Source organism: Prunus mume, linkage group LG8, assembly GCF_029339155.1.
Source record: "Prunus mume cultivar Tortuosa linkage group LG8, ASM2933915v1, whole genome shotgun sequence".
NCBI lineage: Eukaryota > Viridiplantae > Streptophyta > Magnoliopsida > Rosales > Rosaceae > Prunus > Prunus mume.
Window position 1 is genome coordinate 14,349,100 of NC_142705.1, and position 18,934 is coordinate 14,368,033.

At 36.4% G+C, this 18,934-nt stretch overlaps 2 protein-coding genes across 2 annotated transcripts; both read right to left on the minus strand.

Moving 5' to 3' along the window:
- Positions 1-3,390: 3,390 nt before the first annotated feature.
- On the minus strand, positions 3,391-5,344 carry LOC103322025 (uncharacterized). Its single transcript, XM_008223879.3, has one exon. It carries the CDS (start codon positions 5,122-5,124, stop codon positions 3,559-3,561), a length of 1,566 nt encoding a protein of 521 aa, XP_008222101.2. The 5' UTR covers positions 5,125-5,344; the 3' UTR covers positions 3,391-3,558.
- Positions 5,345-12,696: 7,352 nt separating this feature from the next.
- On the minus strand, positions 12,697-15,727 carry LOC103322024 (uncharacterized). Its single transcript, XM_008223878.2, has 2 exons — positions 14,129-15,727; positions 12,697-13,830 (listed from the first exon to the last, which is right to left on the minus strand). Exons 1-2 carry the CDS (start codon positions 15,428-15,430, stop codon positions 12,841-12,843), a joined length of 2,292 nt encoding a protein of 763 aa, XP_008222100.2. The 5' UTR covers positions 15,431-15,727; the 3' UTR covers positions 12,697-12,840.
- Positions 15,728-18,934: the final 3,207 nt, after the last annotated feature.

Genomic DNA, 18,934 nt, shown 5'->3' on the forward strand with positions numbered 1-18,934 from the left:
TTATATTTGCTTGAAATGTGCCTTTGTTTGATTTATAAAATTTTATTTACATTTTTGTTTCAAGAGGAAAGGGCTAATAATATATCTCCTCTAAAAAAAAATTATTTAACCTACACCTATAAAAATTCTGGAGTCCGCCATTGTGTGTATGTAAGTTGTATGATTTTCAAGTTTTGCCAAAGCTTGTTTCATTATTCTACACAACATATGCAACGTCTTCTGAATTGGATTTTTCTCGTTGATGTGGAAGAGAATGATATTTAAATCCGATCAAGGAATTCATTGGCTATTTTTAAGTTTTCTAGCTACTTGCTTGTTTTATTTTCTGCTCCTCCTACGTCTCAAAAAGAAAAAAGCTCCAAAATTATTCACTATTTTGTGTAATCTCAATATGTATAAGACAAAGTAAGTCGGGTGCATATTTTGTCACCCGATACACTCTGTTAATATAAAAAGTATTAATTACTTTAAATAAAATATTTTCAAAAGAAAGAAATGAAGAAATTTGAGAAAATAATTGAAGACAAAAAATAACAAATGATTAGTTGCTGCCTATATCAACCTGGACGTGAAGTTCCGAACTGAATAATTCTAACATTTGGTGTGACACTAACAAGCAAGCATGATATTAATTAAGGAATTATATCATTAATAAGTACTCAATATGGTAAAAGTAATGGATCCCACGATTTTTATTATTTTATGTAAATGAACAAATGTTGCGTCAACGGCAAGGAGACAGAAACCCTTCCCGAGTCCCTCACCAGTTATGAGAAAGCTCCTCCTGAGTCCTGACTCGTCAGGAAGTAAAGTAAGTACTGTTGTTGCACATTTGCAATCTAAAGCCATAATTAGTTAATATCATTTGGGTTTATCAAGGTGAAAATCTCACTCACTTTGAGTGATGAATTTTGAGCTAACGGAGTCTATTCTAGTGGAGAATGTCTTCATTTGCATATTATTTGTTTTACTCTTAAACTCGAATCTTATAGCGCTTTGGCAGTGTGTGTGTGCGCAAAAAAACTCCACTCCTTCTTCCTAACTTTGGCCAAAAAAAAAAATTTATATGAATTTTGGAGAGGTTTCAATACTGTCTCTAATTTTTTTTATAAAGAAAATGAAGAGTTCTTGGTTTTTGGGTTTTGGATCTAATTAGCAGGTGTAAATAAAATTCTTTTTTCAATTTATTTTATTTATATTTATTTTTGGATCAATGTGTTCAATGTAGTTTGGGCCATGATCTACACCAGCCAATCTCTTACCTATAAATGGGTCCCTTAAGGTTGTCTCACTGACTCACTCTCTCTCTCTCTCTCACCAGAATGCCATCAATGGAAAAGAGAAAGTCAAACAAAGAGTATTTAATATGTGAGCCTTTGAAATGTGAGAATAAAAAAAATAATTTTTTTATATAAAAAAGATCAGCATGGGGAGTAGCAAACAGCCAGACACTTTTCTTACAATCTCATTAACCCTGAAATGAAAGTATTTTTTGTTAAGAAAATAATATTTGTTTTAGTGACGTGCAGCATTCACTGGGAATACAAGGCCCTGTAATGTTTTAAGTTGTTTTCATTTTCAGAAAATAAAAATGAGGTAAAAACATGTTCAAAAAACAGAAAACATTGAGAATGTTTTCATAAAATGAAAACAAGTTCATGTGTACTTATAGAAAACAGAAAAAGTTGTTTTCATTCTCATGAAACATTTTCATAAAAATAAGTAAAGATGTTTTAATTAATCTATTTTCTTGTTTTAAATTCTGAAAATATTCTAGAAAACATTCTCATTCATTTTATTATTTGGAAAATAAATGTAGGAGAATGTTATAGTTATTATAATTTGTTAAGAAGTTAAACCCATGAAAGTAAATGATATGTAAAACCCCCCTTTTTTCATTCAACAAATGCAAAACCTCAATTTGGTGAGTTTTTGAATATCCTAGAATTTTTTTTAGCATGTTTCTGTATTTGAATTATTCTAATTCCGACTTTACCATATGCGGTAATTTAATATCCGAAAAATCAACAATTAGATTAAATTAGGGAAGAATCAATAACTCATTATCAAGTACCAAAATCTTAGCTATTGTAGAAAGTTTTTGGCAAAACAGTTGAGAATCCAAAATTTAATGTCAACTGCTTTTGTTAGCTAACTATTTCGAGAAACATGCTGTTATCATGACATGAGCTTGGATACCAAGACGAAGTAAATAAGGGGTTGTTTGGTTGGAAGCACAGTAAACTGTAAGGCTGGCAAAAGTGAAAAGTAAAGTCCCTTAAACAATTACACGTTTTTCAGGCTTTGTGGCTTTGGTGCTTGAAAAAAGCAGGGAAATATTTAAAATCAATACGGATGGAAAAGATCACAAGCACATGGCTCCTCATCAATGCTCCTATTAACCCTACGCGTAGTTGCCTCACATTCCTCCCATGAACACAAGCACGCACAATCAACACCCCACTGTTTTTCCCAACCAAAAAACCACTTCATCTTTTTCGCAACAAGTTTGTAGCTCAAGTGATTAATATATACTCAAAAGTCTTAACGTTTTATTATTTTCGTAATGAACTTATAACTCAAGTGATTAACGATAATTATCGATCTACTTGTGGTCTTGTATGTGAATATCTCATCTTCTAATATTGTTTGTATCTAAAAAGAAAAAAAGAAACATGTGGCCATTTTCAAGTAACTCAAGCTTTTGGCCTTTTTTGGCTTTGGCTTTTTGCTTTCATTGCTTTCACCATTTTGAGATCTCTTTGCAAAGGGATTTATTCATGTGCCCAGCTAGGCAAAGCATGAGGATGGTAGTTGATCATGTAATGGGGGGTATGGGCCCACTTACACCAATATTTCCTCTTAGTTTTTTGCATTAATCATTATAAAACAAAACAGGGTTGCTTGATAAAACAAGGGATTTGCTACAGCTTAGCTGCATTGGTGCTAAAACCCCCATCAATCTTGCATTAAAAGTTCGGTCTTTTACCCATTTTTATTCAAAAAAGTTTCCTTCAAATAGCTAGAGCTTAGCTGCCAAAATCCCATCATTCTAGCACTAAGTTTCTTAGCTTCTTTTTTTTCCCACCAAGTCTCCTAGTTGACTTGACTCTATTTTTGTCAATTTCATTTTTGACCTAATAGAAGTTTTAACCCCCTTTGGACCCATAAAAATTTATATGAAAAGAGAATAGTGTTGTTTTCTTATTTAAATCACAGTCTGCCACGTGAAAAAGTTATCACGCATGACATATCGTGATTGACCAGGAAGTGTAAGTGTTTCTCCCTTGGACCCTCTAATTACTATTTGATTGTATTTGCTTGAATTGTGCTCTACCTACCAAAATTCTTGCCGCTACTAGAAAAAAAATTACCATACAAAAGTAAAAATAGACAAGAATTGAATTTATTGCTAAATCAATATTATAAACAAGTAACAACAAAACTTGGAGCCATGGATGGAGGGAAGAAATTAACAAAAGAAAAAACAAGAATTTTTTGGACAATATCTTAATAAAGATTTCTATTCTTTTTTCCCCTAACTTGTTTTATTGTTTCCTAACAATCCCTATAGACAGAAGAATCTATTTCTGATAAACAAATTTGCTTCATAATAATAGAATTTAGGTCAAAAGCGTTACTATTACCACGTTGGATTGTAGTGTGCCCCGACAACTCAGTTGCCGCGCCGAGTGAACTCGGGTCCGGAATTGACTCAGTAGACGTGATCAAATTTATGTTCTTCGCCACGAACGCGTTGGCAACAAGTTGACTCAAAATTCCTGACTCGGTGACTGAGTTCTTCCTCTTGTGCTGCATAGTAGCCCGAACGATTTCTGTCAACACGGTGTTCGACAGCCGGCGGATTCCCCGAGCTCCGCCGGTGATAATCACCGAGTTAACGGGGCCGTGGGACGGAGTTGACTCGGAGTTTTTCTTTCCATGCTTACCAGGTGGCATTGTGAATAATAGAACCGACTCGGGGCTATGGTGCCTGACTCGCCAGAGTGGGTCGCCGAGTACAACCGAGTTTTGGACGTCGACTAACATAATATGCTTGAAATTTCTTCTAACTCGGCCGAGAAGCATCGGGTAACAAGCCCACCTTCGTAGACTCATAGGCACCACGTGGTCTAGAAACCCGGAAAGCGAGTTCTCCGGGTCAAGCTCACCCGCCTCGAACCCGACAACCGAGCCGTAACTCAACTGAGTCAACCCAGCCTCAGCTTCCGAGTTGGCCCTCTTCTTCCCCCACAGAGGCTCCTCAATTTGCTTCTTCCCGGACTTCAGAAACTGAGCCACGTCGAAACCCGAACTGGGTTTTCGACTCGTCCTGTTCAGCTCCCTGTAATGCTTAATGAGCTTGAAAAACGAGTCATCCTCCTCTGCAATTACAGAGCCAAATCTCGAAGAAGAAGAAGCAAAGATGAGCGCCACGTCAGCTTTGGATGTGAGGCCGGACCTGTGCAGGAGCCTCAGAAACAAGCGGAGGTCGTCTTCGGTGACGTCCTCTTGGACATGGCCCACCACAAGATCCGCCATGGCTCTCGTGCCGCGCCTGTACAGAGTGCCCATTTTTTGCAGAGCAAATTGGTGGCGGCGAGAAGCAAGATTTGGGTTGGTTTGTTTTTGCTTCCACATTTTGCCAAACCAAGAGGAAGAGAGAAGGAAGCTGTGATTTGGGTTTGTGGCGGCATTGGGTTTATTGAGTAATTTGGGGTCTGTTCTGGTGGTGGGTGGAGATTTTTGGGAGAGAAATCTTCTGGAGGCTGTTATGATGAGTGGGTGAGGCTTGGTTGTGGGTTCAAAGGTTGAGAGGGTGAAGAGGAGGAGGGTGATGAAGACCAAAAGGGCACAGATGGAAATTGTGGATTGGGCTTTTGACAGAAGGAGATTATTGGAATTGGTTCGTCTGAAAATTGTGCATGTTTTTGATGATGATGAAGAAGAAGAAGAGGAAGGAGATGGGGAAGAGGACGATGAAGAAGATAAAAGCTTGTTGCTTTTGTCAACAATGGCTGTGCCGTTGTCTTCTGGAAAGAAGACTAGAAGCAAATCCATACCCCAATTTTCACTGCTGCTGCTGCTGCTGCTGTTGCTCTTGGCCTTTGCAATCAAACCCATCCGCCCTTTTGTTCTCTCTCTCTCTCTCTCTGTCTCTCTCTCTCTCTCTCTCTCTGGCTTTGGCGCTTTCCCTTTCTCGCTTGATAGGCTTAGGCTGTCTGTGTGCGCATCTGGGTCATATTTTGCTATGCCCTTGCCCACATGTGTTCCACTTGTTTATAAACTCTTGCTTTGGCCTCTCTTGCTATGCAAGAAATTGGAATTAATAATAAACCTAATACCAAACATATAAGGAAAAATACATTCTTGTTATACCATACTTGGTAAATACGCGTATGTACCACGGGAAAAAAAAAACAAATACTTGATTCATATTTCACTTAGCCCTTTAGCTTTTAGAGGTTTTTGTTTTTGTTTTTTGTTACCTAAAACTTATTTTACTTTCTTTTTTGGTTGGTAAAAATTAATCATCACTTGTTTTAAGTTTCAAGAGGTTTTAGTTTTGTTTCTCTTTTTTTCAGTTCTACTTGTGTTTGTTTTTAAGTTTCGGTTCTAGGTTTGTTTGTCATGTCTTAAACTGCCACACTTGTGTTTCACACTTAACTCTAGTTGTTTGTTTCTTAACCGAATTCTGAGTGAAAACATCAAACAAACAGACCTATTGTTTCTTCAATAAGTTCTTTCAAAATTACCCTTTTGCTTTTCAATTACAACCATTGTATTCTCAATCCAAAATTCAGAATGCAATTGGCGAATTGGGTTGGAGGAGGCAACAATGTTTGGGTGGGGAATTTGGTCGAAAAGGTGGTGGGCGTAAATTCCATGGAGGTAACAGGTGAGTGAAGAGAGAAGAAATTGATGAGCTTTGGTAATAACATAACAGGGTGTTGGTGTTGGGTTTATGGGAGAGAGAATGGGCTCATGTGGACAGTTGGTGCTGCCATAATTGTCCTTGGTGAATAATGGCATTGCTAGCTCCACGACGGTTTGCTTTTGTCCTCTAAAAACGTAATGGCTAGAAGATGGCCTTCTTTTGGTAAAACTTATTAAGGTTTGTGAAAAAAAAAGCGTCTTTCGGCTTTTTTATCTTTTTGATATACAAGCGATATTGATAAAGCGGGGAATTGAACTTAGGATATCTGGTATTGAAACTCTTAACCACTTAGGCCCTTGCTAATTTGTTTGTTTAATGCTAATCATGTTGTCTTCATCTCCCATATCATTCAATCCTTCATTGTCAAAAGGTAACTTAAAGCAATTTCACAGTTTTCTTTAAAGGTGAGTCTTGATCAGCCAACCACGGTGGAACAAATATCATTGATCTAATTGATTAATTTTCTGTTGGCTGGTGTTTGATGTGGCAGGTTATAATCTGTAAACACCACATAATCTTGTGCTTTGTCACTATTGGATGGATTCTACCAAGTTTTTAGCGGACAAGAGTCTCCCCCTTGGCTCCCACATACAACATTTGAGGAAACAAGTTATTAATTACAATTCTCAATTAGCCTCTCAAAACTGGTTCTGATCCATCTATATGTGATCTTCCATTCATTAGTGAGCATAAAATCTATATATTCTATAAGGTTAAATACCTTTTTGGTCACTGTGTTATATAAGAAAATTCAATTTGGTCATTGAGAAAAATTTAGCCAAATTGAGCAATATGTTTCCCAAAGTTTACAATTTAAAGACATTTCCGTTATCAAGTGCAGTTTTTATTTTTATTTATTTATTTATTTAATTTATAGAAGCACGTTCAATTTCTTCCTCTAACTCAATGAGCTAGTATATATTGTGCTATTAGGGTTCAACAAATTGGGAAAAATCTTGGGTTGAAATCGAAATTGTGAGGTATAATGTCACGGATTGGATGTTATATTGAAGCCTAAATTGATTGAGTGAGAACCATATTGTGACTTTGGATGGCAAGGAGACGTAATCAAGGTGGTAGAGCACCAAAATATATTGGTAAGTTGTTGATTTCATTTTAATTTGGTTTGATTTTTTTATTTTCCTTATACCTCACAATTTTGATTTCAAGCCAAGATTTTGCCCCAATTTATTAAACCCTAATAACACAATATACCCTAATTTGTGAGTCAGAGGAAGAAAACTGAAAATGCTTCCTAAAAAAATAAAAATAAAACTTAACCAAAGATAACTGAATGTATATAAATTGTAAACTTTGAGAAACAATGACCAAAAAGTAAGGTTTTAGGTTTTAGACATAAAAATTTCACTTTTGAAAAAAAGTTTGAATTTAAAATAAATATTTTGTCCATTTTGCTTCTTTTAAAATTTTTCTCTCTCCTTTTGCTTTTTCTAAAATGTCCCAAAAAAAGTATTCAACCCTATTCTATATATAGCCATCAATTCTTTGATCAAAATTGAATGATAAAAAACATGGAAATTTTGATGTGAAAATGGCTTTAGGGTTTATGGAAGAAACAAAACATGGTGGAAGAGAGAGTGGGCTGGTAATCCTTAAGGAAGGGAGGTGAGAAGAGTGTTTACCATTAAAGTGATTGATGATTTTTCTTTCTTCAATTTTACTAGGATGGAAATATAGGGTGAGTCGATAAATAAGACTAGATGCCGGAAATAACATCACTCTGAACATATATTATAAATTTTTTTTTTAAAAAAAACATGAAATCCACCTTCAACAAAATAGAGATAAATGACATTCTGTGATGAGTAAAAATGACAAATTATATTCAGAGTTAATTATTTAAATATTCATTAGATTACCGCTCTCCAAATCCAATCCTTGATCAGTTTTGATGATTTTTGCAGATTGAATTAGATCTTTATATTAAACGTTCAACACCTTTATTTGGAGAATTTTTTTAGTATGATTGTCACACCGTGGAATTTCAATCAAATCGTATCCAATCTAACTTTATCATATTTTTTCTTTATCATTCATATTATTTTATATTTTAATTCTATTAAAATGTCTGATTCAATTAGATTTTTCTTTATCGACATAAGCTTCCCCGTCCAATATTACCTCCTAGAAATTTTGTATTTTTCTTGAACTTGATTTTGATGAATTTTTTTTAAAATTTAATATCGATGGATTAGCTACTTCAACATTTGTGATTAGGGATTCTAATAGGAATCCAGTTTTCCCAAATACAAGAAATGCATGTCTATTGTGGATGCCACGGTGGTGTTTTTCAGTCTGGTTTGTTGGGGATGGCATCACGCCAGCAATTTGTGTGTTGGTGTTCTTCCTTTTAGAATAGGAGTGTGTGATTGGCTTTGTAATGGTATGTGTTGTATTTTTTTCCAACTTGGGTTTGTCCCATTGGGTTGTATATGGAAAAGTTTTAACGATGCCACTATTTGCATATCGGACTTGTAACCGTTTGTTTGGTTCAATAGAATTCCATTTCTTCAAAAAAGGAAACGCATGTCTATGGCTATGTCATTTTAAACTTTCATTTAATTATATTTTCACCACAAGCCTTAAATACCAAACCCTAAACCTACAAACACTTAAGCTCCCTATCAAAAGAAGGAAAGAACAAAAAGCTTAAGCTCCCAAACAACGTGGTATAAATTTCGACATACGCACAAAATTATGGCTAACCAAATCAACAACAATTATATTGAAAAAATTAAAACGTATTTGATCAATATATGTCAACTATTTCACTTTGGAGTGTACTCTGTAATAAGGGAGTTTTTAATGAATAGTTTTAAAAAAATTACCCTCTGTTTGGATCAAGGAATTGAAAATTACATAGAATTATAAAATGACGGAATTTAGATTTCCATAATTTAAATTTCTGTCAATTAAAGATTTCAGTGTTTGGATTTATGTATTTCAAATTTTGTAAATGACATTATAGAAATTGTGAAATGACGTCTATTTTGGTGAAAATTAAACTCGGGAATTTGATGCCCTAATTTTCACGATTTTTTCTCACGTCATTTAATAAATTCCGTGCTTAATTGCCAAAGAGGGGAATTGTCAATTTCTCCTTTTAAATTTCCTACTTTTAGTTAAGTTAAAGTAACTCGTTATTAACATTGTAACAAAACAAAGTTGAGTCGCTGATCCAAGATATTCACTTGCTTGCTGGTGTCTTATTATGATCACTTATTGTTTGCTCATGTTTCGAAGAAACCAATAAAGTATGAAATACTTTACCCAATATTCTATTCTAGCTATAATAATAATAATAATAAAATGACACTAAAAATAGGAAAAAATAACTCTTTTTAGAATCGTGATATCTGAGACACGTGTGTTGGTCTATGATTGACTGGCCAAAATAAGACACGAAGATCTGATGAGGTGGGGATCGTCTGAGCTGAGCCTGAGATAATTAAGGTATTGAATGAATGAAGTGTCCTAAGTAGGTCTTGGGATTTTTCTTGGCACTGTTTTGACGGTGGATCTGATGGAAGTTTCCATGAAACTAAACACACGTGTTGATATTAAAGCCCTTGTCCACAGCTGCTCCTCGCAGATAGTTTCGAAAACCTGAACTTCTTGGCTGGACTGTTGCTGCTCACGAGTCACTCTGATGACATATTATATATATATATATATATATAAACCCTAGTTCCCAGAAATAATAGTTTTACAAGAAGGAAATATAATATTTCTTTCTTTTTGTCAGAGGAAATGGAAGTTTGTAGTTTTTTTTTGTTTGTTTGTTTGATTTGCTTGATTATTCTAAGCATGTGAGGTTTTTGTTCAATGATACATTAATTGTGGGTTATGTTTGCTTTCAAAACTTGTGCTCAAGTGCAAATCAGACTTTTCATTAAGGTAATGCGCATTTGTTAAAGATTGTAAAAATATTATGTTGGAAATTTGATAAAATAAAATACGATATATAACTTATAAGTATGTGGTTTCATTGACGTCTTTTGTAATACGACAACGCAATGTATATGATTAAGTTGAGAAAAGTAGAGACCCTTCCTTTGATCCGTCTCTTTGGCAGGATGAAAATGGGTTAATGACATCAAGTTATTTGGGAAGACCTAAATGTGCCAAATGTTTGATTCCTAAGCCCTCACAAAAGCCTTATAAAGTTGAAAGCGAGTGATTCTGTGGGATTTTCTAGGGTGAAAGTTCTGAATCATCATCATGGTTATATATAGACATTGACTCATGGCAAGGATGACGGTGGACTCCATTCGATTCAAATTTAATTCATAATGGTTATTATTGGTCCATCTGATTGGACTTTTCACTTGATCTTTTTTGCCTTGAAATTTACTTACTTTTTTACTTTTTGAAAAATCATGGATCGTGGCAAATACGACGGTGGGCTGAACTCCACTTGGACCATTTCTCAAAATCAATTGGTCGCACGTACACTTGTTTGGTCTTTGTTGTTACATTTGCTCCATTGAGTTTTGCATACGCGAAAGTGGAGAAGAACTAGAATGGGATGACACTATTTTATTATAGGGAGTTTCTCACCCAAAATTTGATCATGTTCCATTAAGTGAAATTTTTATCACACATAACAGAATGTGATTGATGAAAATAGCAAAATAACATTATTCTCGTAATATATAGACTTTTTCTTGTGAGAGTGAACAAGCTATCACCATGTATTATGTTAAGTGAAGCAAGAATATGTATGCAACCTACAACACCCCCTCCCCCCTCCTCTCTCTCTCTCTCTCTCTCTAACCAAGTATTGCTAAAAAAAAATTCTTTAAAAAAGAAAGAGGTGATATTAGGAGAGTGGGAATTTGGATATAGGACCTTAGGTGCATAGATAAATATGCTTAACCATTTGAACTATAAATCCTTTGCAAAACCTCCAAAATTTAGAATCATGATCCAATACACCATCCCTTTGCACATAAGACTAGATTAATTTTTTTAAAAAATAAATAAATAGAATCATGATCCACGCCTAGCTTTTAATTTGGAATTTGAAAATTAAGACTAGATTAATTTTAAGGGAGTTTAAAAACACCCAAAATGGGGGCTGATTATAAAAAAACCCAACACCCAAAACACTTCATAAATACATCTAAAACCCATCATTACATACACTCAAAATCCATTTATAAACACACCCACAAAATATACAATTGTTGATTTTGATTTTTATATGTTTAAATAGTGCTTGGGTTTTTTTATAAATACATGTCTAGGATTGAGTTTATTTAAAATTTGTATAATTTTAATTTAAAATATGAATTTATGATTAGAGGAAAAATACGTGAGACCAAATCAATTTGCCGTACCCTTTTATAAGAGAAGAACTTGTATGTCACTGGAATAGCACTTTTTTGTCATTTCCAACCAATCATGCTATGACACGTGAAAAGTTATTACACGTGGTGGGACATGATTGGTTGGGGATGACAAATTAAAAGAGAGTGTTGTCATGCATGCTGCACATACAACTTTCTAGTTTAAGTACATAACTTGTTGAGTAAACTGTTCGAGTTGCTCCATTCTTACATGGCAAATTTGAGACCACCTTCAGTTTAAGAACCTAAACTTTTTTATGGGGATAAAATTTCCTTCTTCTTAAGGCCTCCAGTCTCTTTGTCATAAAGTGTCTATTAAGATAAAGACTGGAAAATTGCAGAAGAAACTAAGATGACTGGAACGAGTAATTGCACCCTTAGCTAGCCAATTGAACAAATATCACTATGTTGTCATAACCAGCTGCCCCTGAAGGCATATAAGCAAGTACAGAATGACCTGTTGCCTCCTGATGATTTACAAAGTAGCTGCAACAATAAGAAAGTTGATATGCAAGGGTTGTAGCTTAAACGGTTAAGAGCGTTTACCCTGCACTGAGGTCTTGTTTCTTGAATCACCCTCCCCCAATATCGCTTATATCCGATGGATTAGAAGCTTGCCTGCCTGATCCCGGCATTTAAGTGAAACTGTATAAGCATCTCTGCAGCAAATCAGCCTTCCATTCTGCACAAATGCAACTGCAGGACCTTATGGAAGAAATTTGAATTACCTGCTGTACTGACTATGCCTGCAAATAAATACCCTAAATTTCTCACACTCCATCCAGCCATATCACATCATCCAAATCATCAAGCACATGACTGACATATTTTGATTTTATTTTTTTTCTTTTATTTTGTTGTTGTTTTTTTACAAAGAAAGAGGGAGGAGGGCTAGGCACAGAGGGTTGCATTCTGACCATCACAGTGAGAAAAAGTAATCCAGAAAAGAAAAAACCCAGCACCCCAAGTTCATTATGCAGAAATGAGCTTGTTACCATAAACCAACCCAATCCATAATGCCTTAACATTTATGAGAAAATGAGGTATCCATTCTGAATTTGAACAAACCTATTAACTAAGCAACCCCAAGCCAAGCCCATTCAAAACCAAAATAAAAGGCAGAGGAAGTAAAAGTCAGAAATGAAGCATTGAACCCCTAAATCAACCTCTCAAACATAGAAATCATAAGAATTTGAACCTCAAAGCAGCTATAGAATCCCATCATAAAGTCTGGTATCACTTTATAAATCCCATTTTCAGAGTGGCAAGCAAGCTAATTTGATCCATATGGGACGTTTAAGTAAATCCCCCCAACACATAACAGAAATTGTTAAGGAGAGTTATAAATTATAGTGTAAGAACTAAGAAGGAATGAAAGAAGAATGATTTAAAGGAAAATAAGAAACTGATGAGGGCTTCAATTTTAAAAACGTTGCAAGTATGCAACTGCCAACAACAATGGAATCTAGAGAGTTCCTTAAATTGAAAGGTACAAATCTGAATGAATAGTAAAAAAGCCTTTCACTACATTTACATGGATGCTGCAGCTGCAACACCTTGAATTGTGTGAAGCCCTTTAGTGTTAGTTGCAGCGAGCCTGCCACGTCCAATCCCACCGCTCCGCTGGTTATGGTCATCAGAGTCTCTCTTTCTTCCACTCAATCTCCTTCTGGCAGCTTCATCCACATCTAAACTCAGCGGAGTTATTCTGTGATTGGGACCCTCCTCTCTGGTGTTGGATCTTGAGGTCCAGCTATCGGTGGAATCAGCTGAATTCGGTTCCCACGAAGAAGAAGACAAGCCCCAGTGATGCTGTTGAGAATGAGAAGTGCCACTCACAAAGCTGTTGCTGCCAGAAGATTCTTGGTCCTCCATATCTAGTAGGCCCCCTCCTTCCAATGCACCAGTGCCCCTTCTCACTGTCACATACTTGTGGAAGCTTGGTTCCATTAGATCATCATTGACAACGACCTCAGACTCCACAAAAGGGTCTTTGGGCTGACCTGCTGTGCTCTTCCCAACAACATTATAATTAGCATTCAGTGAACAATTGTAGCCGGAACCAGGAGTAGTTTTCTTGTTTATTTGATCTGTAGGGTTGCTTTTCGTTGCAGAGTTGAGGTCGGCAACTGCTTCTAGGATGGAGCAAGCCTTGGTTACACATGGAGGGACTGAGACTACATTAGGGGTGTTCTGCTGGTGGAAATTATGTATGTCTTGGAGCAATAATGAAGTATATAAAGACGGCGCAGCAGGATTCGAAAGGGTAGCTGTTTCAGGATCGAAGTCTAGGTCTCTGGATCGCCTAGAGGACCTGCTTCTTGTTAATGTTTGGGGTTTCACTTGTGGCTGTCCCTTAGCCTCTTCCGCTGGAACATTCTGCTGCCTTTCCTTTGATGAGCAGTTTGCACTCATAGCCTTGTTGCTGTCCATTGTACTTGTGCCGCTGGTTATGTAGTTAACACCATGGGGAACAGTTCTGTTATTGTTAATTTCGAGATTCGGTTTTTGCATTGGCACCTGCAAGATGATTAATCAAACTAAATTTGAGAAAGCAAGTTCATAGTAATCTTAATAGTATAAGAGGCTAGCAGATTAGTAAATCCTAATAAATCCTAAGTCAGCTTAATTATCTAAATTCTATGATATAAACATAATGATGAATAACCGATACAATTGAAACCTCTCTCAAACTCTCCCTTCCTATTCTTCTCTCTCATTTAGTCTAATATACTTTAGATTTATGATAATGGTAGAGACGTTTGCATATAATACAGTGGAAAAGATAATGGAGGAAATGACTAGAAGTTAAGCTTACCGGATTCATTAGACTGGTGGGTTCCTTGACAGGAATGTCCTCTTCAGTCTGGATTTCCCTTTTGGTTCTGTTGTTGGTATGCGCTTGTGGATAGGCAAGGGAGTTAGGATCGATCTCAGCCAATGGGTTCCTTCTGTAGGGCGATTGCTCTGCTTTTCTTGAGGAGCTACGGCTAAGTGAAGGTTGTTGTTGCAGCTGCTGACCCTCATTGGGAGCCCCTCTAGCATTTGCTCTAGCAGGAGACTGAGCACGGGGAGATCCAACATTTCTCTTCACCGAAACCCGCTTGATGGTAGCTGCAGATTCTCCATTGTTAATGTGGGTTGTCTTCTCCATCGTCGCCACAGAAGAAATGGCGGCGGCAGGGACCGAAACCATCTTTCCTGGCCTGTTATTCCCATTGGCATTTGCATTAGCATTAGAAGAAGAAGAAGCAGAGGGGTTTTGTTGGGAAGATGAGCGCTTGCTCGGGGATCGACTAGTTCGTCTCTCTCTGCTGCTGGATCGCTGCTGCTGCTGCTGGTTTCTTTCTCTGCTTGGAGTTCTCCTCCTCCTCCTCCCTTGAGAAGAAGGAGAAGAAGGCCTTGACCTCGAGGACTGGCGGTGGCGATGGATTTTGTCCGCTGCAGACATCCCATCAGCATCAGCATCCTCATGACAAATTTCATTGACATTGACATGACCATCTACAGCATCAAAGTCATAGCTCCTCTTCGAACCAGAATACCTTCGATTGTGCCCAGATGAGTTGCTGCGGCTGAGCCTTCCACACTGTAGAAGAATGGCGTCCAGTTCTTCTTTGTTGCAGCTCTGTGTCCTCACCCGCTTCACAACCTTGTCAACGTCATCCGCTAATTCATTGCAAGTACCAGTCTTGGTGGAACTATTAGCAATCTGAGGTGTAGGAGGAGAAGCAGAAGCAGAGGCAGCAGCAACATCAGCCCCCCCATCTGATACTGATGGTTGTTGTTGGATTTGATTTTGGGGAAGTGAGCTTTTTCCGCAATCTCTGTCTCCTCTACTGTCGTGGCTCTTGCGGTGTTTGATGATGAATACCTCCTTCTTCACTTGGACTTGGGTTTCTTGATCTTCTTCTTCTTCTTCAATTTGTTCTTGTTTTCGTTCCGGCTTCTTCGCCTTCATTTCAACCCGACCTGGCTCTGGTACTACCGAAACCGATTTGGGCTTGTTCTTGTTATCATTTGGATCTTCACCCACTACATAGCCATAACCAGTAGCAGGAGGAGGAGGAAGAGGAAGAGGAGAGGAGCTCCTCTTCTTCTTGCTAAAACAAGTACCCATGGAGAATAAGCTTGTGGGTATGTGGGGTTCAAGCCTAAACTCAACCAACAGAGAACAGAAATTGATGTTTGATGTCGAAAGATTGAAAATTTAATCTAATCTAATCTGGGTAAATCAAATCACACAAGAAGAAACCCAATATTGGATGAAAATCCTAAAGAGAAACGGCAAGACAAGGAAAGGTGGGGTTTTGAATTATATTAGAAGAGATGAGGCTGAGGGGAAGACATGGTGATGGTGGTCCTTTGTCTTTGCTCGAGACAATTTCAAAATGGTTTCTCTGTGGCTTTAGCCGTTGGGGATTTCATCTATCTAACCATTTAATTTAATCCAGAGAGAGAGAGAGAGAGAGAAAAGGACAGAGAATTTGAAATGAGTATGTTTTGCCATTCCACTAAAAGCGACTGAGCTCCCACTCTCTGTTTATTTTCTATTTCCCCTTTTTACCCCCCTCTCTGTCAACAAAATAATGCATAGCAAAACTCCATGAAAAAGGTGATGCATTCATCAAAAAATTACTTTCATGCAGAAAAATCCAGAGACATAGAGATAGTTTGCAGAGGAAACAAAAGCCAAAAACAAAAAAACAAGCCCAAAAGAGTTTCTATGTCTCATTATAATGTCAAAAATTCACAGAAAATGCCCAAACATCAAGAACAGAAGTCAAGGGATGAGATGGGTTTTTAGCTAAGAATCTGTACAAATATTCCTCTTTTGCCTTTGTCACTTTCTTTTGATGAATATCTGTCTGGTGTTATCCGATATGCACAAGGGTAGAAACGGTAATTAACAAAAATGCTTCAGCTCCCTTGAGAACCCCAAAACCACGTGTCAGGCTAGTCGCGCGAATAGCAAACGCCATTTGAAATAGTGAGATGCGGACGGGCGGGCGGGATGGCGAATTTGAAAAATAGAGCCGTTAGATGGGGAGAGAACCGTTGGATGGAATTTTCCCGGCCCTACTGATTACTGAACAACCACTGACCCACCACCACCACCACCACCAATTTTTTACTCGCCATATATTTTTATTTATTTTTTTGGTCAATATATATATTTTTATTTCTTTGCTAGCTTTTTTTTTTGGGTCAAAGTTTTCTTTGCTAGCTTAATAATGAGAGATATCGTAACTCATGAGACAACTTTTATAACTTACAAACATTTATATGCTCTCTCTACTTTCTTTTTTTGATTCCAAACCATGATGATTTCGATATCTTTTTACAATTCAAAAAAAAAAAAAAAATTTCTCTCTTTTAGTTTTGTAATGATCTTATCATGTATCCTTTCTATTACATTCATTATGGTGTCGGATATATTATTTCTTGTAATAATTTGAATTACACTCGTAACACTACCTTTTCATAATGTAAGTTACTAATTTATATATATATATATATATATATATATTCTTTAACAATTTTTTATACTTTAAAAAATTACATATTGCTAAGGAGAAGAAAACAGAAATTAACAACTTCATTACAAATAAAGAAAATATAAATATGTTTAATTTTGAAAGTAAAAGCATTCTTTTAAATCAAGTATACATAATGCATGCAAATCCAAGCCACAAATCGAGCCACACGTTTGGTGGTTTAGACAAGACTAGGGCTAGGCATTATAAATTGTAAATTGGTGAAATTAACCGAATCAGATTGGACCAAATCGGTCAATTTGGTTTTTTTATTTTATTTTATTGTTTACAATGATAAATTAGACTCAGTCAATTCGGTCTAACTTGCAGTTTGAGTATTGCCGAACCACCGATTCACCTGAACCAAATCAATCCAAACCACTGAAGTGACATGTTCTCTTGTGATTTATGTGTGTAATCAATATATTTAATGGATCCCTCGTTAGTTATTTAAATATATATATATATATATATTCAAGTGTTCAGCTTTAACCCTATCTCTTTCTCTCATCTCTATCTGCACGCCTCCATCTTCATCTCCTTAAGCCACGCCACCATCTTCATCTCCTCAGCAGGCACCTTGAGGGTGTGGCACCACAGCACAAGGCCCCCAATATTTATGGGCTTCGAAATTTTTTACGTGTATATTATGGATATTAATATTATAGGTATTATTTATATAGTTGAGCGTGTAAGAAAGTAACATAAGTGTGTATTTGGTTGAGTTGGAATTCATCCCCTTGATTTAAGTAGGCAAGTTGGGTTCGAGTTCATATTGTGTCATTTTGTAGTTGTATTTTTACATTTATTTATTTATTGTTAACAATAGAGAAAAAAAAAAGTAAAAAGAAAAGAGGAAACACATCAAAGAAGAAGAAAGCAATATATACAAGCTTTCTCCAATGAAACAAATTTTTTTGGAGTGTATATTTTCACCCACTCAAAATGAAACAAAAAAAGTTAATGTCTTTTTCCTCTTCCATTTTCTCAAATTGAAACATTAAAACTTTTATGAATGTTATTGCATGCTAACCTAAATAGATGATCAATTTTAGTTATTAGAAAAATTGTTTTATGGTGTTAAGTCATGGCAATTTTTTTAATAAATATTTTCATATTAGATTGATGGCTCCCGTTTAAGTTTTGCATAGGGCCCTCAAAATCTCAAAACCAGCCCTACTCCTCAGGCCACACTTCCATTATCTTCTAAAAAATTTCTCTCATTCTTTGTCTCTCTCAATGGTTTCTCTCTCTCATCCATCTATGTATGTTTCTCGCCACTTTCTCCCTTCTATCTACATCTCCATCATTAGATCTGGTCGAAGCTAAGATAAATCTCGGTGTTGCCGTGTGAACCAAACTACAACCAAACCGGTGGTTTGGTTAATCAGTGTTGTCGGTTCCTCCTCCCGTTGGTTCAGCATTGGTTTTCAAAAATTCAACATCGAGGAGTCTAGTTCGGTGAGCCCCTCACAACGTGCATTGGTTTGGTTGCCCAGCACTAGACAAGACTGGACTATTTCAATTAAATGAAATAACAATCTAACATATTGTATGATACAAGTCCAATATACCAATGTGGGACTCATAAGAACTGGCTTGAATTAAACTCAAATTCATTCCAAATTGAGCCACCAAAGATGACGAGGAATAAAGAAAGAGATTACGTTTGAGAAATAAGAAGTAATAAGAGTATCCACAGTGATGAGATGTAAATTCGGGGGTGTAAAATCACTTTTACATCCCCTTTACACATCCGGGTGTAAATATGTTTTTGCTTTAATGGGGTGTAAATTGGGTGTAGCTGTGGGTCCCATCCTTTTATGTTGTTTTTTTCATTTTTCTTCTCTTTTCTCGGGTGGGTCCAATCTGCAAGGGATGCAAAAATAGATGTAAATATACATTTTATTTTACATCTCCATGGTGGTGATATATATTTACATCCATTTACATCTCCCCATTGGAGACGATTCTGTAACTTGGGATGTATATTTAACATATACTCCATATACATTCCCATGTGGATGCTCTAAGCCCGGAGAAAAGATTATAACCTCAACTTTAAGCCCAAACCCAATTTTATCCGT

Coding starts and splice junctions, on each gene's coding strand:
- LOC103322025 (XM_008223879.3), bottom strand. CDS start 5,124: ATGGGTTTGATTGCAAAGGCCAAGAGCAACAGCAGCAGCAGCAGCAGC.
- LOC103322024 (XM_008223878.2), bottom strand. CDS start 15,430: ATGGGTACTTGTTTTAGCAAGAAGAAGAGGAGCTCCTCTCCTCTTCCT. Junction 13,831..14,128: donor CCACCAGTCTAATGAATCCG/GTAAGCTTAACT, acceptor ATCATCTTGCAG/GTGCCAATGCAAAAACCGAA.